Source organism: Chrysemys picta, chromosome 3 (genome assembly GCF_011386835.1).
Source record: "Chrysemys picta bellii isolate R12L10 chromosome 3, ASM1138683v2, whole genome shotgun sequence".
Lineage (NCBI taxonomy): Eukaryota > Metazoa > Chordata > Testudines > Emydidae > Chrysemys > Chrysemys picta.
In genome coordinates this window covers 109,859,672-109,876,947 of record NC_088793.1, presented here as the reverse complement: position 1 = coordinate 109,876,947, position 17,276 = coordinate 109,859,672, and the positions used below count along the sequence as shown (strand labels likewise).

Genomic DNA, 17,276 nt, shown 5'->3' with positions numbered 1-17,276 from the left:
TTAACGTCCCCACTAAACAGTCATAGAAAAGAAATCAGTGTGTTATTGTGCAGAACTACTCAAGTTATATACATTATGATTAAAGTTATAATGCTCACTATCAGAATACATTTGGTTTAATAAGTATATTTACCTTACTTGGGGGCTTTTGTTTGTCTATATTTTAATGTACACCAAGATATTTTAGGATTCACTAAACAACCCAGTTAGAAGAGCTAGATGACAAAATGTGAGGCCTAACTAGTTTTGTTTCTGTGCTTGTAAGCAATTCTGAGTCTTTGTAAACAAAACTATCCACTACACAGAAAAAAACAATAATGGCCATTTAACAGTATGTGGAGAACCCTTAAGATAATTCTACTAAATTTAGAATCAACATTGTTTTATAGTTCTTGCTTAGCTCTTATTTTTATAGGGTCTTGATCAGTTCCACTCACAGAATGATAGACTTACCTGTTAGAAAGTGAACACCACCAGGAAATGGACCAAATTTTTCTTCAGTAAAAATATATAAATCAGAAACCATTCTGGTGTAATTTTAAATAGAGTTTCTAAATTACTCTGATCTGGTACACTTGTGGCCATGATTTAAAAAGGTTCACTTCTCAAGATTTATCATTAGGGAAAATTCAAATCTATTTCTGCTTATTTATTATTCTCCTTTATTTTAATATACTTATTTGCTAAATGCAGCCAACTCACTTTACAGTGGTCATACTGTTGCTGTAAAGTTGGAACATCCCCTCCAATGGGCATCCGCTTTTTCAGCTCTTCATCTTTCACATTCAGCCATTTGATTAGCTCCTCCAGTGATGTCAGCAGTCTGTTCCATTTTTCTGCACTTGCCTCCAAGTGAGCCCTGCAAAAAGATAAAACAGTGTCCTACTCAGAGGCTTGCCCTACATTCAAAATCTTCTATATTTTATTTGAAGAAACTTGTCCCTGTTAGAACAGGAACACTTCCCTAACACCTAAATGCAAAATAACTGCTCAAATGTGCATTAAAAGTCACCACTTCAAATAATTTTGCACTGCAAAAGCAAATTAGTCTGAGAACAGAATGTGGATGAATGTCTGTCTGATGTGTGAACCTGTCTCAAACAATGCAGAGTGCATATTTGAGAGGAATGAAAGAAAATCCCCACTCTCTGTTATGAATCTGAACTTGTAGTGTACATATTACATACATCTAATCTTTGCACTGAAATACACTATTTCTGGACTTTTGAGGCAAACTTAAATCTTTGATGCCAGGAGCACGAATCTCCAAGGCTGAAAGAAATGATGCACACCAGCAATCATCAGAACTAAGGGATTAATTCTGAATGGCTGAAAACTAGGGCTGTCAAGCGATTTAAAAAAAATTAATCATGATTAATCATGCTGTTAAACAATAATAGAATACCATTTATTTAAATATTTTTGGATGTTTTCTACTTTTTCAAATATACTGATTTCAATTACAACACAGAATACAAAGTGTACAGTGCTCACTTTATATTTATTTTTAATTATAAATACTTGCACTGTAAAAATAAAAATAGTATTTTTCAAGTCACTTAATACAAGTACTGTAGTGCAATCTCTTTATAATGAAAGTTGAACTTACAAATATAGAATTATGTACAAAAAATAACTGCATTCAAAAATAAAACAGTGTAAAACTTGAGAGCCTACAAGTCCACTCAGACTTACTTCTTGTTCAGCCAATTACTCACACAAACAAGTTTGTTTACATTTGCACGAGATAATTCTGCCCGCTTCTTGTTTACAATGTCACCTGAAAGTGAGAACAGGCGTTCACATAGCACTGTTGTAGCCGGTGTTGCAAGATATTTACATGCCAGATGCACTAAAGATTCGTACGTCCCTTCATGCTTCAACCTTCATTCCAGAGGACATGCGTCCATGCTGATGATGGGTTCTGTTTGGTAATGATCCAAAGCAGCGCAGACCGATGCATGTTCACTTTCATCACCTGAGTTAGATGCCACCGGCAGAAGGTTGATTTTCTTTTTTGGTGGTTCAGGTTCTGTAGTTTCTGCATTAGAGTGTTGCTCTTTTAAGACTTCTGAAAGCATGCTCCACACCCCGTCTCCCTCAGATTTTGGAAGGCATTTCAGATGCTTAAACCTTGGGTCAAGTGCTGTAGCTATTTTTAGAAATCTCACATTGGTACCTTCAAATCTGCAGTGAAAAGGTTCTTAAAATGAACACACTGAGTCATCATCTGAGACTGCTATAATATGAAATATATGGCAGAAAGTGGGTAAAAAGCTCCCCCAAGGAGTTCAGTCATAAGTTTAATTAACACATTTTTTTAACGAGCGTCATCAGCATGAAAGCATGTCCTCTTCACGCAGCGCACAGTCAACTTGTGGAACTCCTTACCTGAGGAGGTTGTGAAGGCTAGGACTATAACAGAGTTTAAAAGAGAACTGGATAAATTCATGGTGGTTAAGTCCATTAATGGCTATTAGCCAGGACGGGTAAGGAATGGTGTCCCTAGCCTCTGTCTGTCAGAGGGTGGAGATGGATGGCAGGAGAGAGATCACTTGATCATTGCCTGTTAGGTTCACTCCCTCTGGGGCACCTGGCATTGGCCACTGTCGGTAGACAGGATACTGGGCTAGATGGACCTTTGGTCTGACCCAGTACGGCCTTTCTTACGTTCTTATGTTCTCTAGAATGGTGGCTAAAGCATGAAGCAGCATACGAATGCTTAGCATATCTGGCACGTAAATACCTTGTGATGCCGGCTACAAAAGCACCATGAGAATGTCTGTTCTCACTTTCAGATGACATTGTAAATAAGAAGCAGGCAGCATTATCTCCCATAAATGTAAACAAACTTATTTCTCTTAGGGCTGGTCCACACTGGGGCAGGGGATCAATCTAGGAAACGCAACTTCAGCTACGAGAATGGCGTAGCTGAAGTCGACTTTTCCTAGATCGAACTAAGTTTACTTACTGCGGGTCCATGCGGCGCAGGCAAGCTCCCCCGTCGACAGCGCTTCCTTCTCTCAGCAAGCAGGAGTTCCGCAGTCGACGGGGGAGCGCTTCTGGGATTGATTTATCGCGTCCAGATGAGACGCGATAAATCAATCCCAGAAGATCGATCTCTACCCGCCGAATCGGGCGGGTAGTGTAGACCTACCCTTAGCGATTGACTGAACAAGAAGTAGGACTGAGTGGACATGTAGGCTCTAAAGTTTTACATTGTTTTCTTTTTAAGTGCAGTTAGATACCCCAAAAAAGTTACATTTGTAAGTTGCGGTTTCATGATAAAGAGATTGCACTACGGTACTTGTATGAGGTGAATTGAAAAATACTATTTCTTTTATAATTTTTACAGTGCAAATATTTGTAATAAAAATAATATGAAGTGGGAACTGAACACTTTGTATTCTGTGCTGTAACCTAAATCAATATATTTGAAAATGTAGAAAAACATCCAAAATATTTAATAAATATCAATTGGTATTCTATTGTTTAACAGTGCGATTAAAACCGCATTTTATCACGATTAATTTTTTTTTAGTTAATCGCGTGAGTTAATTGCAATTAATCTACAGCCCTACTGAAAACACAGTGGTAGCACAGGTTATTTACTACATTAAGTCTGTCAGTGATTAGTTACTGCTATATTGTGCAGTAATGCAATTAAAGCATGCCCTCACTAACAGGCAGTTGTGTAATCTCATACCACTGACTTTCTACTGTATCACAAATATACCTAGTATTTTCTATTCTCTAGCTGGCTTCCCTACATTGTCTAGACAATTGTAGTGACATCCCGCTGCTCCACTTTAATTCCGGTCATTCTGTGCTTTTGTCAATTAATTTTGAATCCAACATATAAATTACTTACACTTGTAAACAATAATTTCACTTGCCACATGTCAGCCAGGTTACAGAGCAGAACTAAATCCTTTTCAATTTAACTTGCTGCTAGCTCCATGGTCTCTGCTTTTCTGTTATCAACAAGCAGTATTATATATATTTGGTTTCTGCCTCTTTTTTAAAAAAAAATACCTGCTATTTTAATTTTTTAAATCCATGTTAGCTGTTACTCAAACCTTAACTCTTTCAAAGCTACACTATTTCACCTGCCTTCTTCTGTTCTTTCACCTTAAGTAACAGTTCCAATGAATGCCCAATACTAACAGTTACTAATCTGGCAGTACTTGGAGGTGCATATGAAATATGCTGGAAGGTCTACTTCAAGAGGATCATTTTGGTGGGGTTGTGATACTTAGGAGGGGTGTGGTTCTGAAGCGAGGGATACGAGGTGGATGAATTGGGAAGCACTTGTCATTGGGATTAGATAGAAGCAAGATTAATTTGTAGAGGGAAGGTGTCTCCATGAAGGTTGAGCTAGGAGGATTTAGGGAGAGGAATCTGTTCTCCCTTCACCCTGATCCATGAAAACACTTAAGCACCTACTTTGTTTTTAGGAAGTACTTAAATGTTTTCCTAGCAGAGATGCACTTAAGCAGGTGATTTCCTAAATTGGTGCTTCTAAACTCCTAGCTTCCCCACCATTCCTCTGTTAATGCTGAATTCAAGCCAGCTGTCTATATGCAGAACATACAGCCAGCTTGCTGCGGGCCCACACTGACTTGTGAATGAGGTACTGCAACTGAGTACAGAGCATGACATTGGGATCCACATAGTGCCTTGCTCCACAGAATCTTCTAATTCAAAAGGGAGAAAGACAATAGACAGGTAAATGGCACACTTGAACCTATTAAGGCCTGAACCCAGCTTTAAGGTAGAGAGGGAAAACAAGGGACTTCAGTTGAATGGCAAAACCCTAGTTTCAGCAGAAAGGTCTGAGACCCCAGGACTGCTAACCCAAGATAATCTCGTAAATAAGCATCCACTGCCATCCAGTAAACCACATGCAAAATCAGTGCCAAATGATACATTTTCAGTGCCCACTCTTTTAAATCTAATGAAGATTATGTCCCCTTATATCAAAATACTGCACTTGCCTACAAACTTCAACTGTATCTACTCAAAACATTTCACCCTAGAGGTGACTGTTTCAAAGCAATATGAAGAGATTCATGTGCACAGTTTGTATTTACATATTTTAATTTAAACTGACTTTTTGACCATAAGCCCCTCTTAAAAGTAATAAATTCAGGGGACTCCAGGTTCAACACTCTGCCTTCCCCTTAATCACTGCATTGCACCAGCCTTCCTTACAGTAGATGGAAATTGTATTATGCTTTCTACTGCATGTGTTATTGCTCTCTTTTGCACCTTTTAGGAAAGACCACCATGCTTTGAGTTCACTGCTTTGCTGTTGAACCAACAGACTGGCCTTTTTATAAATAAAAGAAGTATCTCTAACCCCAATTGATTTACGTGTACTGAAATGAGACATCTGTGGAGATTTTTAGGACAACCAACAATTAGATTTAAAAACAACAACAACCCCACTATCCATCTAAGTTGCTCTCACCTCTAAAAGCTGGTATTGCCTGAGGTTTTACAATTCTGTTCCAGTGATTTAGCAGACTTCCCATATGCAAAATGAATTGGAACTTTGAGAGGAAAAAATATATCACTAGTCAGATAACTAAAGGAAACTTTAACAGTGGTCCACTGTTAATTTAACATTCCCTGCAATAACATTAATCATAAATGAACTCATTTGGTATTAATGTGAATTTTGTGGTATACAATACTAGATTAAATTCACTATAATTTACCATTAATGAGTGTCCACTTGTGTGCTAGATTAATAACAGTAGCAGAACATTACCAGCATATCGTTTCAAAGTCTGGTGGAATCCTGATGCTCAGAAAAAGCCAGTTAAGTACCTTCTAGTAATGAAAACAAGGAAGTATCTCACCAGAAACATTGTAAAGAGATACAAAAGAAATGCACACTTAATGTGAGCATCATTGTTTATTTTAACACAACATTCCTGCTTTTATTTTCAATATTATTCCTTATAGAAGTGTGATATATAACTGCCGCAGATGAGTGGACACCTGCTCAAATCTACAAAGGAACAATTAGGCTTTTGATGGAATTCTGCTCAGAGTATGTGCTAAGCAGAAATGGGGGGGGGGGGGAGAAACAGTGTCAGATTTGGGTTTCAGTCACAAGGTTCAGTGAATCCATTTTGTAACCTCATCTGTATTTGAGACACAGGCTTCCAGTAGGGGAAGAGCTAGAACTAGGGGGAAACTATGTGGGTCTGGAAGGCATCTTGAGTTTTGGGGACTTTTTGCTTTTCTTTTGTGCCTCATGGAGAAAAGATTTTTGTCCCCGTTTGGAGACTGGTCCCACCCTAGATAGTGCTTCCTTTGTGAACTTAGTCTGCAAGGAAAACTTTGACTCTCTGTTCCCCTGGACACTGGATTCATACAAGAGAACTTCCCTAAGGAGGCCATTTGAAGCGGACTGGGTCAAGGGATTTGGGGGTAGGGGGCAGCAGTCACTGAGGGATTTATTCCAAAAGCATCACATGTTGGTGAGGAAGGATGTCCCTGCTGGATCCCAAGCACTGAACTAGGCGGATATCCTGTCTGGAGATGTCCCTATCGGATTCTTGGCTGGAAGGGAGGAAGGCAGAGGCTCCAAAAAGCAAGCCAGACACAGAGTCCCTTCACCTGGCAGAGCGAGACTGCAGGCTGAGAGCAACTGTGACAGAACTCCCTTTCTATGGACCCTGAGAGGTTCTCCTCACAGCTGGACCACCTCTTGGCCTTTTGGCTTCAGCTGTTTTGATAACTCCATCACGCTAGGGGACAATGAAACAAATGGAGGAAAGAAGTTCAGTGGGTGGTCTCATTCAGGGAATCACTCTTCCTCTCCCACACCTCCTCCTCTCACCCCACAAAAAACCTTTTGTCCCCTACATGAAAAGGGCAGAAGGGGAAAAAACGCCAATCACTGATGCCCCAAAATTTTGCTTTAAAAGACAGGCCTCTAATGTACAAGACAGGAAAATGCTGAGCTGCTGCTGTTTGTGTTGTAGACAGCAGAGAATGCAGAGTGAAAGTGAAATAGGTGTGGTCAACTCTAAAATTCCTCTGGTATTAGCAAGAAGAGAGATGCAAATCCAGTTATCTGAGATTGTGGGTGAGGTCACAATTGCCAGAATGTAAATTTTGAAGTAGATTTTGGATTGTATCTGAAAGTACATCTCTAAATGCTGGCAGCCTTTTCAAACTATAGCACCTTTACGCATGGCAACAAGCAAGGAAACTAATCATTCTGGATAAAACCGACTCCTGTAAACAGGGCTAGCACTAGGCTTGATGTACCATTTGAATCTCACTTCAGCTTGATGTTAAGGGTTTAAATTGGATTTAAGTGGTGCATGAGGTCTTGTGCTAGCCATTTGCATAGGGTGAATTATACTTGGAGTGCCTATTTCAACAAGAACTAAAGCCCAGATATGAAATTGCGCATGATTGGAAATGTTATTCTGTAAAAGAAATGGAATAATCCTAATCCAAAAACTGAACACAAAATCACAGCAAAATCAGACTTTTCAAACATCAATACTAGCCTATAAAATACGATTTGTAGTTCTTCCCAACTTATCCTACATTTCACTTATAGTTCACCTCTCAATCCAGGCACAACAAGAAAACAGAAGCATTAAAGGCAAACAATTAGAGAAACACAGTCTTCACGCTAACAATATTTATCATTTCTGTCTCTCAGATTTTTTCATTATTATTTTATTCCTGGATTTAGACAATAGAACTATAAGAGAAGCATGGGGCTGAATGGGCAGAATCACAAACATTTCAGTTTCAATGGATATCAGAAAAGATTAAACTGTTACTCCAGTTTGTCAGCAAACTCTTCCCAGACTGTTTTTTAGTTGTAGTTCATATTCAGAGCGACACACTGTTCATCAGCACAGTGGATGTCAACAATAATCACACCCACACTGCTAACATTAATGATGTTCTGTGGACAGCATGTTCCATGTATACATAGAAATTAAAAAATAGTTTTATATAAAAAAAAAAGAGTATTTCCACAAATCTTCCTTTTATAATAGCAATCAGAGTTTTGTGCATAGCCTCTTGTCTGGGAATTAATGACTGACTGGGGTAAAAAGCTCGAGGGCAATTTGGACCATTAATTTTCTCCCAAATGATCATTAATCCCCAGTAAAGGTCAAGTAACTCAGCTGTTATTGCTGGGACTCTTCAGCTGTTGATTAAACTGTAACATACAAACATCTTTTAATCTCCCTCTTTTGGTTTTATTAATTTATTTGATGAGGGAAGCTCACGGAAGTCCAAGTTTAAAGAGACTTGCCTCAACTAATCATAGAGCAGGTCAGTCTCTGCAAGCTCCCTTCCAAACTCTGCTGGAGCCCTCCAATTTCAAAATATGCCATTCTGGTTGTGGGCTGAGCAGAGGCTGCCCCTTTGGCTTGTCTGTGCGGCAGTTCAGTGATATGGTTAAGTGGAGTCTAAAATTAAATGACTCAGTCATTTCTACCCTTAGTTTATAATTTAAACTGTTGTGCCAAAATTCAAGTCTTGATTGAATTTTCTGGCCTTTGGAGAATTAATACGGATACTTAACGTTACTGGAATAGAACACAGTATAGTTTGCTTTAATCAATAGCAAAGTAACAGCTATTAAAACCGCTGTAAAGGCATTTACAACTAATTAACTTTAATATGGGATTCAGTTTACTCCCTACAACAACTATAAGATATTATCTTCTTATAAACAATATTTTAAAGACTTTAATGGAGACCATTGTACAACACTGGATTGGACGTTCTAAAAGATATACTTTGGGAATTATTGTGGGGAAGTTCTATGGCCTATATTATATAGGAGGTCCGACTACATGATCACAATGGTCCCTTCTGGCCTGGGAATCTATGACTCTGTGAACATTTGAAAAGGCAGTGGGTTTTTTTGTTATTAGGTTCAAAATAAAATAAACACTCCTTTTGCCTATCTACTCACTTTTAAACAATTTTTCATAAACCATCATCTGCAAAGATCTTCCACAACTCACACACAAAAATATAAATCCACATATCCAGGATATGAACCCTATAAAAGTACTAACTTCAGGTAAAAATATAGATTCTCCTCACACCAGATGCAACTTACCGAGAGCTGCTGATTTGCAACACAGAGAGGAGAACCGGGCCCACTTTCAGCAGACCTTAATAGCATGTGCAGTTGTAACCTGCCAGTTTGTACACCACTAAAGAGAGTTACTTAAGTAGTTAAACCTCCATGGTTAGCAAGTGCCCAGAGTTCTTATATCTGAGCCCAAAAGTCTTTTAAGAAAGAGAACTGAATTCTCTCTTTTACAGTACAGCAATATTTTAGAATAGCAATGAAAGTGAGACATTGTCCCATTCTTACTTTGATGCTTCTGTTACTAACCTGATGCCAGCTGACTTTGCTTTCAGGTCATTCCAGCGCTGGTTCATGTCATCAAGTCGGTGCTGAAGCAGTGCCGCTTCCTCGGAGTTTCCCAAGGCTTTTACCATTTTCTGTCTGTTTCCATCAATGCTCTTGAAGATGTCGTTGTGGGCATCAATCTCAGCCTGGATGTCCTGGAAAAACAAAGAGAAAAACTCAGGCATGTTAGTTCTGTAACTAGAGCAGAAGGGATATATTTGTTATGAGCCCCCCCCCAATGAAATTTGCCAGTTATCAAGATTACAACATAGGAGCTATTTTGCAACATTTTCTACTAAATAGAAATTTTCCCACTATCTGGATGTTTACAGAAAAGAGCCATATTTGCATGAAATTTGTACTTGTGAAATTTCAAAAAGTTGCCAAAGGAGGAAGTAACTCAAGCCCAGGCTGTCTAGAGGACTGACCACAGTGCTAGGAGCTCTGTTTCCACCACCGATTGGCCTTAATAGTAATTTGCAATTGTATAGCACTTTACCACCATTAATCCTCAAAACATATAGGTAACTATCATTATCCCTATTTTACAACTGGGGAAATGTGAGTTATAGATATTAAGTGGGCTGTTCAAGACCACACAGCAAGCCAATGTGGGAACTAAATCTCCTGAATCCTAATCCTAATTCTATGCCTAAAGCCTTCAGACCAGCATCCCCCAAAGCAGGTGACTTGACCTTTCTGGCTGGCACTTTCAAAAGAGCCAAAGGGAGCAAAGAACTCAACTCCCATTGACATTGCTATTATTAATAAATAATAAAAATAGCAGTTAGGTTCCTCACTGTCCTTTATGCCTTTGAAAATCTCCCCCACCTGACACCTGTCTATATGTGGCTGCAGAAATGAAGTCCCCGACCTCTTCAGATGTCAATTAAGGTGACTACCACTACCCTCTTTTTCCTGCACTATACAACATTTACAAATGCACTCCCAAATCTTCACAGGCAAAAAGTATGTAATCTCGAGCTTTGACATACTCACTTGCCCCTTAGCTCTTTAAAATAAAATACAGCAGGAATTTCATGTATGTATCCAATGAGATCCACTCACCCTACAGTGCTTTAGGCTATATAGTCTAGTTAGAAACATTCACAGTGTATTTCTGCAAATTGGACCTAATTTTACTGACTCTACTACAGCAATCACTAAAAATCTTTTTCCAGTTCAATTACTGTACACTAGCTTTTGCTATATATGGCACAGTATACATGAGAGGGCATTTATACTCTGCAGTAGATACTATCACTGGGGGGAAAAACAATTAAAGTAAAAGTTCCTCATTTCCCAACCCTCCAAATGAAATGGAGTATATTCACTGATCTCACATCTGCCCCAAAAGACATTACTGTAGTCCATCAAACCAAGCACATCCCAGCCTTCATTAAACTAAAATGCAACAGCACTGACTGACATTGAAAGAAGCTCCAGTGTGATCGGCGACTGTTTTGTAACATCTGTGTATGAATGTATAAATAGACAAATGTAAATGAAAGAAAGAGCCCTGGGATGCCCTGCAAATCTCAACGATATCAATCAACAAAGATCATTACAGAAACCTGGTACAGATACAAACAAAAACTTCCTTTTTCAGGGGGAACAAGTTCAGCAAGTATGAAATCCCTTAAAGATTTAATTCTTTCAAACTCTCTTCAACACAGGCCGTCCTTCCCCAGTGGGCTTTTAAACACACCGCCAAGTGGGTGGTGCTGCAGCTAAAAATGGCTGCTACGCATACAACAGACATTTGGGAATGCACTGAGTGTTGATGTTCACTTGGGATGCTGTGAAACTTATAATTATACTCCTTCAAAAAATCAGATGAACATCTGAAAATGAAATATTTGGGGGAGGCAGAAATCATGGACTGCAAAAACATTTATATATCTGTTCCTTCATAGGGCAAGGCAAGTAAATTACTCCCTGTGCCAGTGAACATAGCACAGTAACTCTACCTGGCACTGCCACTGAACTGCCGTGTGGCTTTGGGGAAAATCACTTTGCTATTCTGTGCCTCACTTTCACCCATGTAAAATAGGGACAATGATACTTGTTCTGCTTTGAAGAGCTAGATCATATTATATTTCTCATCAAGCGGAGAACAAACCTTATGAAAGGGGTATTACGGGAAAGAACGTGCACTGCAGGACTGGAACCTGAATTAGGCAGCAACGTCATCAAATTCCAACAACCTTCTGTGGTTCTGATCCTTCAAGTTCATACATGCAGACATTTGCAAAGGGTTGATCTTGTAAGAATAGGAGACTGGGTAAGATGTTCATAGCTAATAGAGTGGGTTGACATTGAACTATGTATTTCACAGACCTAGCCATATCTCCATTTCCAATCTTACCTCTTCCTCACCTAAGTTGCAAATCCAGGGTTGCCAAACTGATTTCTAATTTTACGACAAGAATATTTATTTTTGGACATTTAGAACCTCAATGCAAAATTTCAGCCTTGATTTCATTTAAAAGGGATACTGGTTATTCTGTACGCTTAGAAGGTCAAAAATTATGTTTCTTTCAAAACGGTTTTGTTTCTTGTATTTGAAAAATGCCATGTTATGTTGAACAAGGCACTATGAATTTGTGGTGTTTGCGTTCCTGTTGACATGATGCATCTATGATGCCCATTCTACTGACAGCACAGTTCAGTGAATAAGCTTTATTAATTAACTTGTCTTCCTATTGTTGACCTTCTCTGGTTAGACAGAAACAAATACTACCAGTTGCTACATAAATAAACACAAAGTGTATGGTGTATGAGTTTCCACAAGAGCAGGAACCTGCCTCAACAGAGTTTATGAAGACAATCAGAACAGGGGCTCCCCTACTACAGACATCAGCAAGCCCCTGGCACAGATGGCGGGTGTGGGCAGGGTGGATGGTGGAAGGTAACGGATGGACATAAGAAGAGCCATTTATCTGTACTGGAAATATAAAAGAAAAGACTTCTCTTTTCTGTAACTGGTGTTCTTCAAGTTCTGTTGCTCATGTCCATTCCATATTAGGTGTGTGTACTTGTCATGTGCAACAGTGCCAGAAGTTCTTCCCATAGCAGTATCCATAGGGGACTGGCTCTGGCACCCTCTAGAGTGGTGCCAATATGGCATGGTACAAGGGGTGCCACCGGATCCCCCCACCCTCAGTTCCTTCTTGCTGGAAACTCTGACAGTGGGGAAGGAGGGCAGAATGTGGAATGGACATGAGCAATACATCTCAAAGAACAGCAGTTATGGAAAAGGTAACCATCTTTTCTTCTTCGAGTGCTTTCTCATGTCCATTCCATATTAAGTGACTCCCAAGCAGTACCCCTGGAGGTGAGTAGGAGTTCAAGGACATGTAGATTGCAACACAGCTCTGCCAAACCCAGCATCGTCTCTGGCCTGCTGAGTGATGGAATAATGTGCCGTGAACATGTAGATTTGGAAGTGTGCCAGCTCCTGGTTCCTTAGATGAAGCCGGTAAAGACTGTATGGAAGAGTGCAAGGGAGAGATGCCATGCTCGGACGCCCAGCGGGAAAACCTCGTCCACTTGGCCAGGTAAGTCAGTCTGGTTGAGGGCTTCCTGCTTCCCAGGAGGACCTGTTGGACCTCATCTGAGCAGGTCTTCTCCTCTGGGTTAAGCCACGCAGCGAAGTGGAGGGACATGAGGTTGGGGTACAGGAGCCGACCGTGGTCCTGTGACAGCAGGTTTGGTTGGTTGGGCAGGGGCCAGAGAGTCCACTACCAGGTTCACGAACATGCCAAACCAGCGCTGGCAAGGCCACGCCGGGGCAATCATGTTAACCTGTGCCTTGTCCCTCTTGATCTTTGCTAGGACTCTGCTGAAGAGAAAAATCGGAGAGAACATGTACATCAGGTTCCCTGACCATGACAGGAAAAAGACATCAGAGATGGAGTCCTTGCCATGAACAAAATCGGTGGCATTTCCAGTTTAGCCTGGTGGCGAACAGGTCTACAAGGGGAGTTCCACACCTCTGGAAGATCATGCAGGCTACCTCCGGGTGTAGCAACCACTTGTGGTGAGAAGAGAAGTCCCTGCTGAGGTGATCCACTAGCCTGTTCTTGACACCAGGGAGGTGACAAGCTTACAGATGGATTTTGTGGCTGGTGCATAAGTCCCAGAAACGGAGTGCCTCTTGGCAGAGAGTCGACGTACATGCTCCCCCATTGATGTAGAACATTGAGGTCGTGTTGTCTGTCAGGACTCTCACCACCTTGCCTGACAGGTGAGGTAGGAAGACTCCGCATACCAAGCAGACCCCTCTGAGTTCTTTGATATTTATGTGTAACGTCATCTCCTCCGGGGACCACATACCCTGGGTCATAGAATCATAGAATATCAGGGTTGGAAGGGACCTCAGGGTTGGAAGGGACCTCAGGAGGTCATCTAGTCCAACCCCCTGCTCAAAGCAGGACCAATTCCCAACTAAATCATCCCAGCCAGGGCTTTGTCAAACCTGACCTTAAAAACCTCTAAAGAAGGAGATTCCACCACCTCCCTAGGTAACCCATTCCAATGCTTCACCACCCTCCTAGTGAAAAAGTTTTTCCTAGTATCCAACCTAAACCTCACACACTGCAACTTGAGACCATTACTCCTTGTTCTGTTAAACAAGTTTGATCTTCCCCTTGTGGACCTCTTGGGAGGGGGATCAGTGCTGGCTCATAGACAGCACTGGCGGGGCGCTCCATACTGATGTTGCGGTGCTCGGGGCTGAGCTGGACCTCTGCTCTGGTGCAGGGGTCAGCGCCGACTCCATGAAGAGTGCCCTGAGACAGATGTCTCTTTCCTTTTTTGTCCTGGGTTTGAACGACTTACATATGCGACACTTGTCGCTTATGTGTCCTTCTAGACGCCGTAAACAGCTAACGTACGGATCGCTGATGGGCATGGGCCACTTACAACGATCGCATGGTTTAAAGCCACTTCCTTCCCCACCCCTTCTCCGAGCTCCCCCGCCCATCGCTCACTCTCCCCCACCCTCCCTCACTCACTTTCACTGGGCTGGGGCAGAGGATTGGGGTAAAGGAGAGGGTGAGGACTCTGGTTGCGGCCGGAGATGAAGGGTTTGGGGTGCAGGAAGGGGCTCTGGGCTGGGGCCGAGAGGTTTGGGGTGCAGGATGGCACTCCAAGCTGGTGGTGTGAGCTCTGGGGTAAGGCTGGAGATGAGGAGTTTGGAGTGCAGTAAGGAGGTAGCGGGCTAGGGCAGGGAGTTGGGGCGTGGGCTCCGGGAGAAAGTTTGGGTGTGGGAGGGGGCTCAGGACTGGGGGTGCAGGAGGGGGCTTTGGGGTGGGGCGCAGAGAGGGTGAGGGATACAGCTGGGGGTGCGAGCTCTGGGGTGGGGCTGGAGATGAGGGCTTTGGGGTGGAGAAAGGAGGTAGCGGGCTAGGGCAGGGAGTTGGGGTTAGGGTTGTGGGCTCCGGGAGGGATTCTGGGTGTGGGAAGGGGCTCAGGGCTGGGACAGGGGGTTAGGGTGCAGAAGGCAGTGATGGATGTGAGCTCTGGGAGGGAGTTTGGGTGCAGGAGGGGGCTCAGGGTGTGGGCTCTGGGCGGCACTTACCTCAGGTGGCTCCCAGAAGCGACCAGCATGTCCAGCTCCTAGGTGGAGGGACCAGGGGGCTCTAGCCGGGGTCCCGGCTCTGGGAGGGAGTTTGGGTGCAGGAGGGGGCTCAGGGCTGGAGCAGGGGGCTAGGGTGCACAAAGGGGTGATGGATGTGGGCTCTGGGAGCGAGTTTGGGTGCAGGAGGGGGCTGAGGCTAGGGTGCAAGAGGGGGTGCTGGCTCTGGGTGGGAGTTTGGGAGCTCAAGGCTGGGAGGTGGGGTGCAGGAGGAGGTTCGGGGTGTAGGCTGTGGGCGGCACTTACCTCAGGTGGCTCCCGGAAGCGGCCGGCATGTCCAGCTCCTAGGTGGAGGGACCAGGGGACTCTATGCACTGCCCGCGCCTGCAGGCGCTGCACCTGCAGCTCCTATTGGCCACAGTTCCTGGCCACTGGGAGCTGCAGAGCCAGCACTCAGGGCAGGGACAGCGCATGGAGCCCCACTGGCTACCCAGTGCCTAGGAGCCAGAGGGACATGCTGGACACTTCTGGGAGCTGCGCGGAGCAGGGTAGGGAGCCTGCCAGCCCCGTGCCAACAGGACTTTTAACAGCCCGATCCTGCTGACCGGCGCTGCCCTGGTCCCTTTTCGACCAGACACCTGAATTACAGAATGAAATTCTGAGCCTAAACTACACAACAGTATCCTGTAGCAGTCATGTTTGAAATGGCTTTTTCAGAATAGAAACACCATAAGACCCTCAATTCAGACTGCAGTAGCACAGACTGTGCCACTATAATTACTGCCACTCATGTTTTTGTTTAGATTTTGCTTGTTTATTTATATACATGTTTCTACAATGTTACATGCAGAGCTACAATATTTTCCTCTGAAAAAGGTCTTCAGCGCCCGCCCTCCACTAATGGTAAAAATATGACGGGTTGGAGAAATCTCCTTATTCCCAGCCTGTGGTTTAAGCAGAACAAACAGAATGAACTTTTAAGTAAAAGGTAAAATCTCACTCTTTTCTGTTCTTAAGAAACTGGAACCCCAGAATATTGCCGTTATTTGGTAATAAGAACTAATGCACAGAAGTTATTTTATTAGCCACTGTGGATAAAAAGATGTATGTCAGGCTTCCCTAAATAGTTTGTTAAAGGTATACAAAACCATATTAAACAATAATATAGTTTAATAGTTGAAATCCATTATGGAAGAGTCCTATACAATTTAATACAAAATTATAATCTTTCTATAGGTTTCTTTGTAACAACTGCATATAACTTAATAAATATTTTTCTTCTCCTGTAAAAATTCTATAGGGTTTTAGAGAATTTCTATAGAACTCCACTAAATTTCTATAAAAAGCTATTGGTTTCATTCCTAGCAAACTCAATAAGACTTTCCCATAAAGCAGAGACTGTAATAAAGTTTTAAGAGTGAAAATCCCCAGAGGACGATACCCCAGGCTATTTCGCCATTGTGGCTTTATTTTGTCACTCTCTCCATCTGCCACCCTCTAACTCCTGACCTCTGAGGGTTATGAGTGCTCCACATGAGAACTCAAATGCCATGGAAAGCTCTTTCAATTGGAATAACCCATGAGTGTCAATTGCAACCAAATGGAACAGCATCATGCCAGACAGACATCAGCCAGGACATCTCTATTTGGTCACTACTAAGGAGGGCCCACAGTGGTTAGCAAGGCAGTGGAGGCTCCTTAGGGCAGACTACTTGCTCTGTTTTGAATCAGATACATTATTATATTTACCTACTTACTACTGCTGTAAATTGCCTGTGAGTGCACTTGTATGTCAGATTCAACGTTCACTAGCCTCCACTGCAGCAAGGGCTTCGCATTTCTTACAGGGAAGAATACACATTGATTATGTGCTTTTCTCCCCCAAAGGAAAAAAAAAAGCTGCCACCAAAAAGAGACAATTAAGAAATAGAGGAGAATAGCCTCAAGAGGGACTTTCTTCTGGCCTCAGAAGAGAATTCTGACTTTTGAAGGATTCCTCCCATCTCCCATGCCAGAGAAGCCTGTAGTTGTCTGCTTTTAGGCAATCAATTCAGAAGGAATTCACACAGAGAAGAGCAGCACACATGTACACGCAAACCCTTGGGTAGAACTGCCACTATCATAAATCCAGTACTGGCAGAACTACATATAAAGGAAGACATTAAACCTTCTAAAGTGTCACACAGCCAGCACTGCCTATCATATCTATTGTGATTACTGTGTAAGTAGGTCAAAGCAGTATACAAAAGCAATTGACTCGAGTATGACAGT

The 17,276-nt window shown here is 42.3% G+C and overlaps 1 protein-coding gene across 10 annotated transcripts in view; it reads right to left on the bottom strand.

The window, feature by feature from the left end:
- UTRN (utrophin) overlaps positions 1–17,276 on the bottom strand; it is a 568,432-nt gene that overhangs the window by 185,427 nt on the left and 365,729 nt on the right. For 9 of the 10 annotated variants that reach the window (XM_065588781.1, XM_042848216.2, XM_065588777.1 and 6 more), the window contains 2 exons: positions 9,407–9,579; positions 703–859 (listed from right to left, as the gene is read on the bottom strand). In XM_065588781.1, coding sequence (XP_065444853.1) covers positions 703–859; positions 9,407–9,579 — 330 coding nt within the window. Of the gene's footprint in view, positions 1–702; positions 860–5,473; positions 5,551–9,406; positions 9,580–17,276 lie in introns of those variants that run through there. The other variant, XM_065588784.1, reaches the window with a different exon arrangement.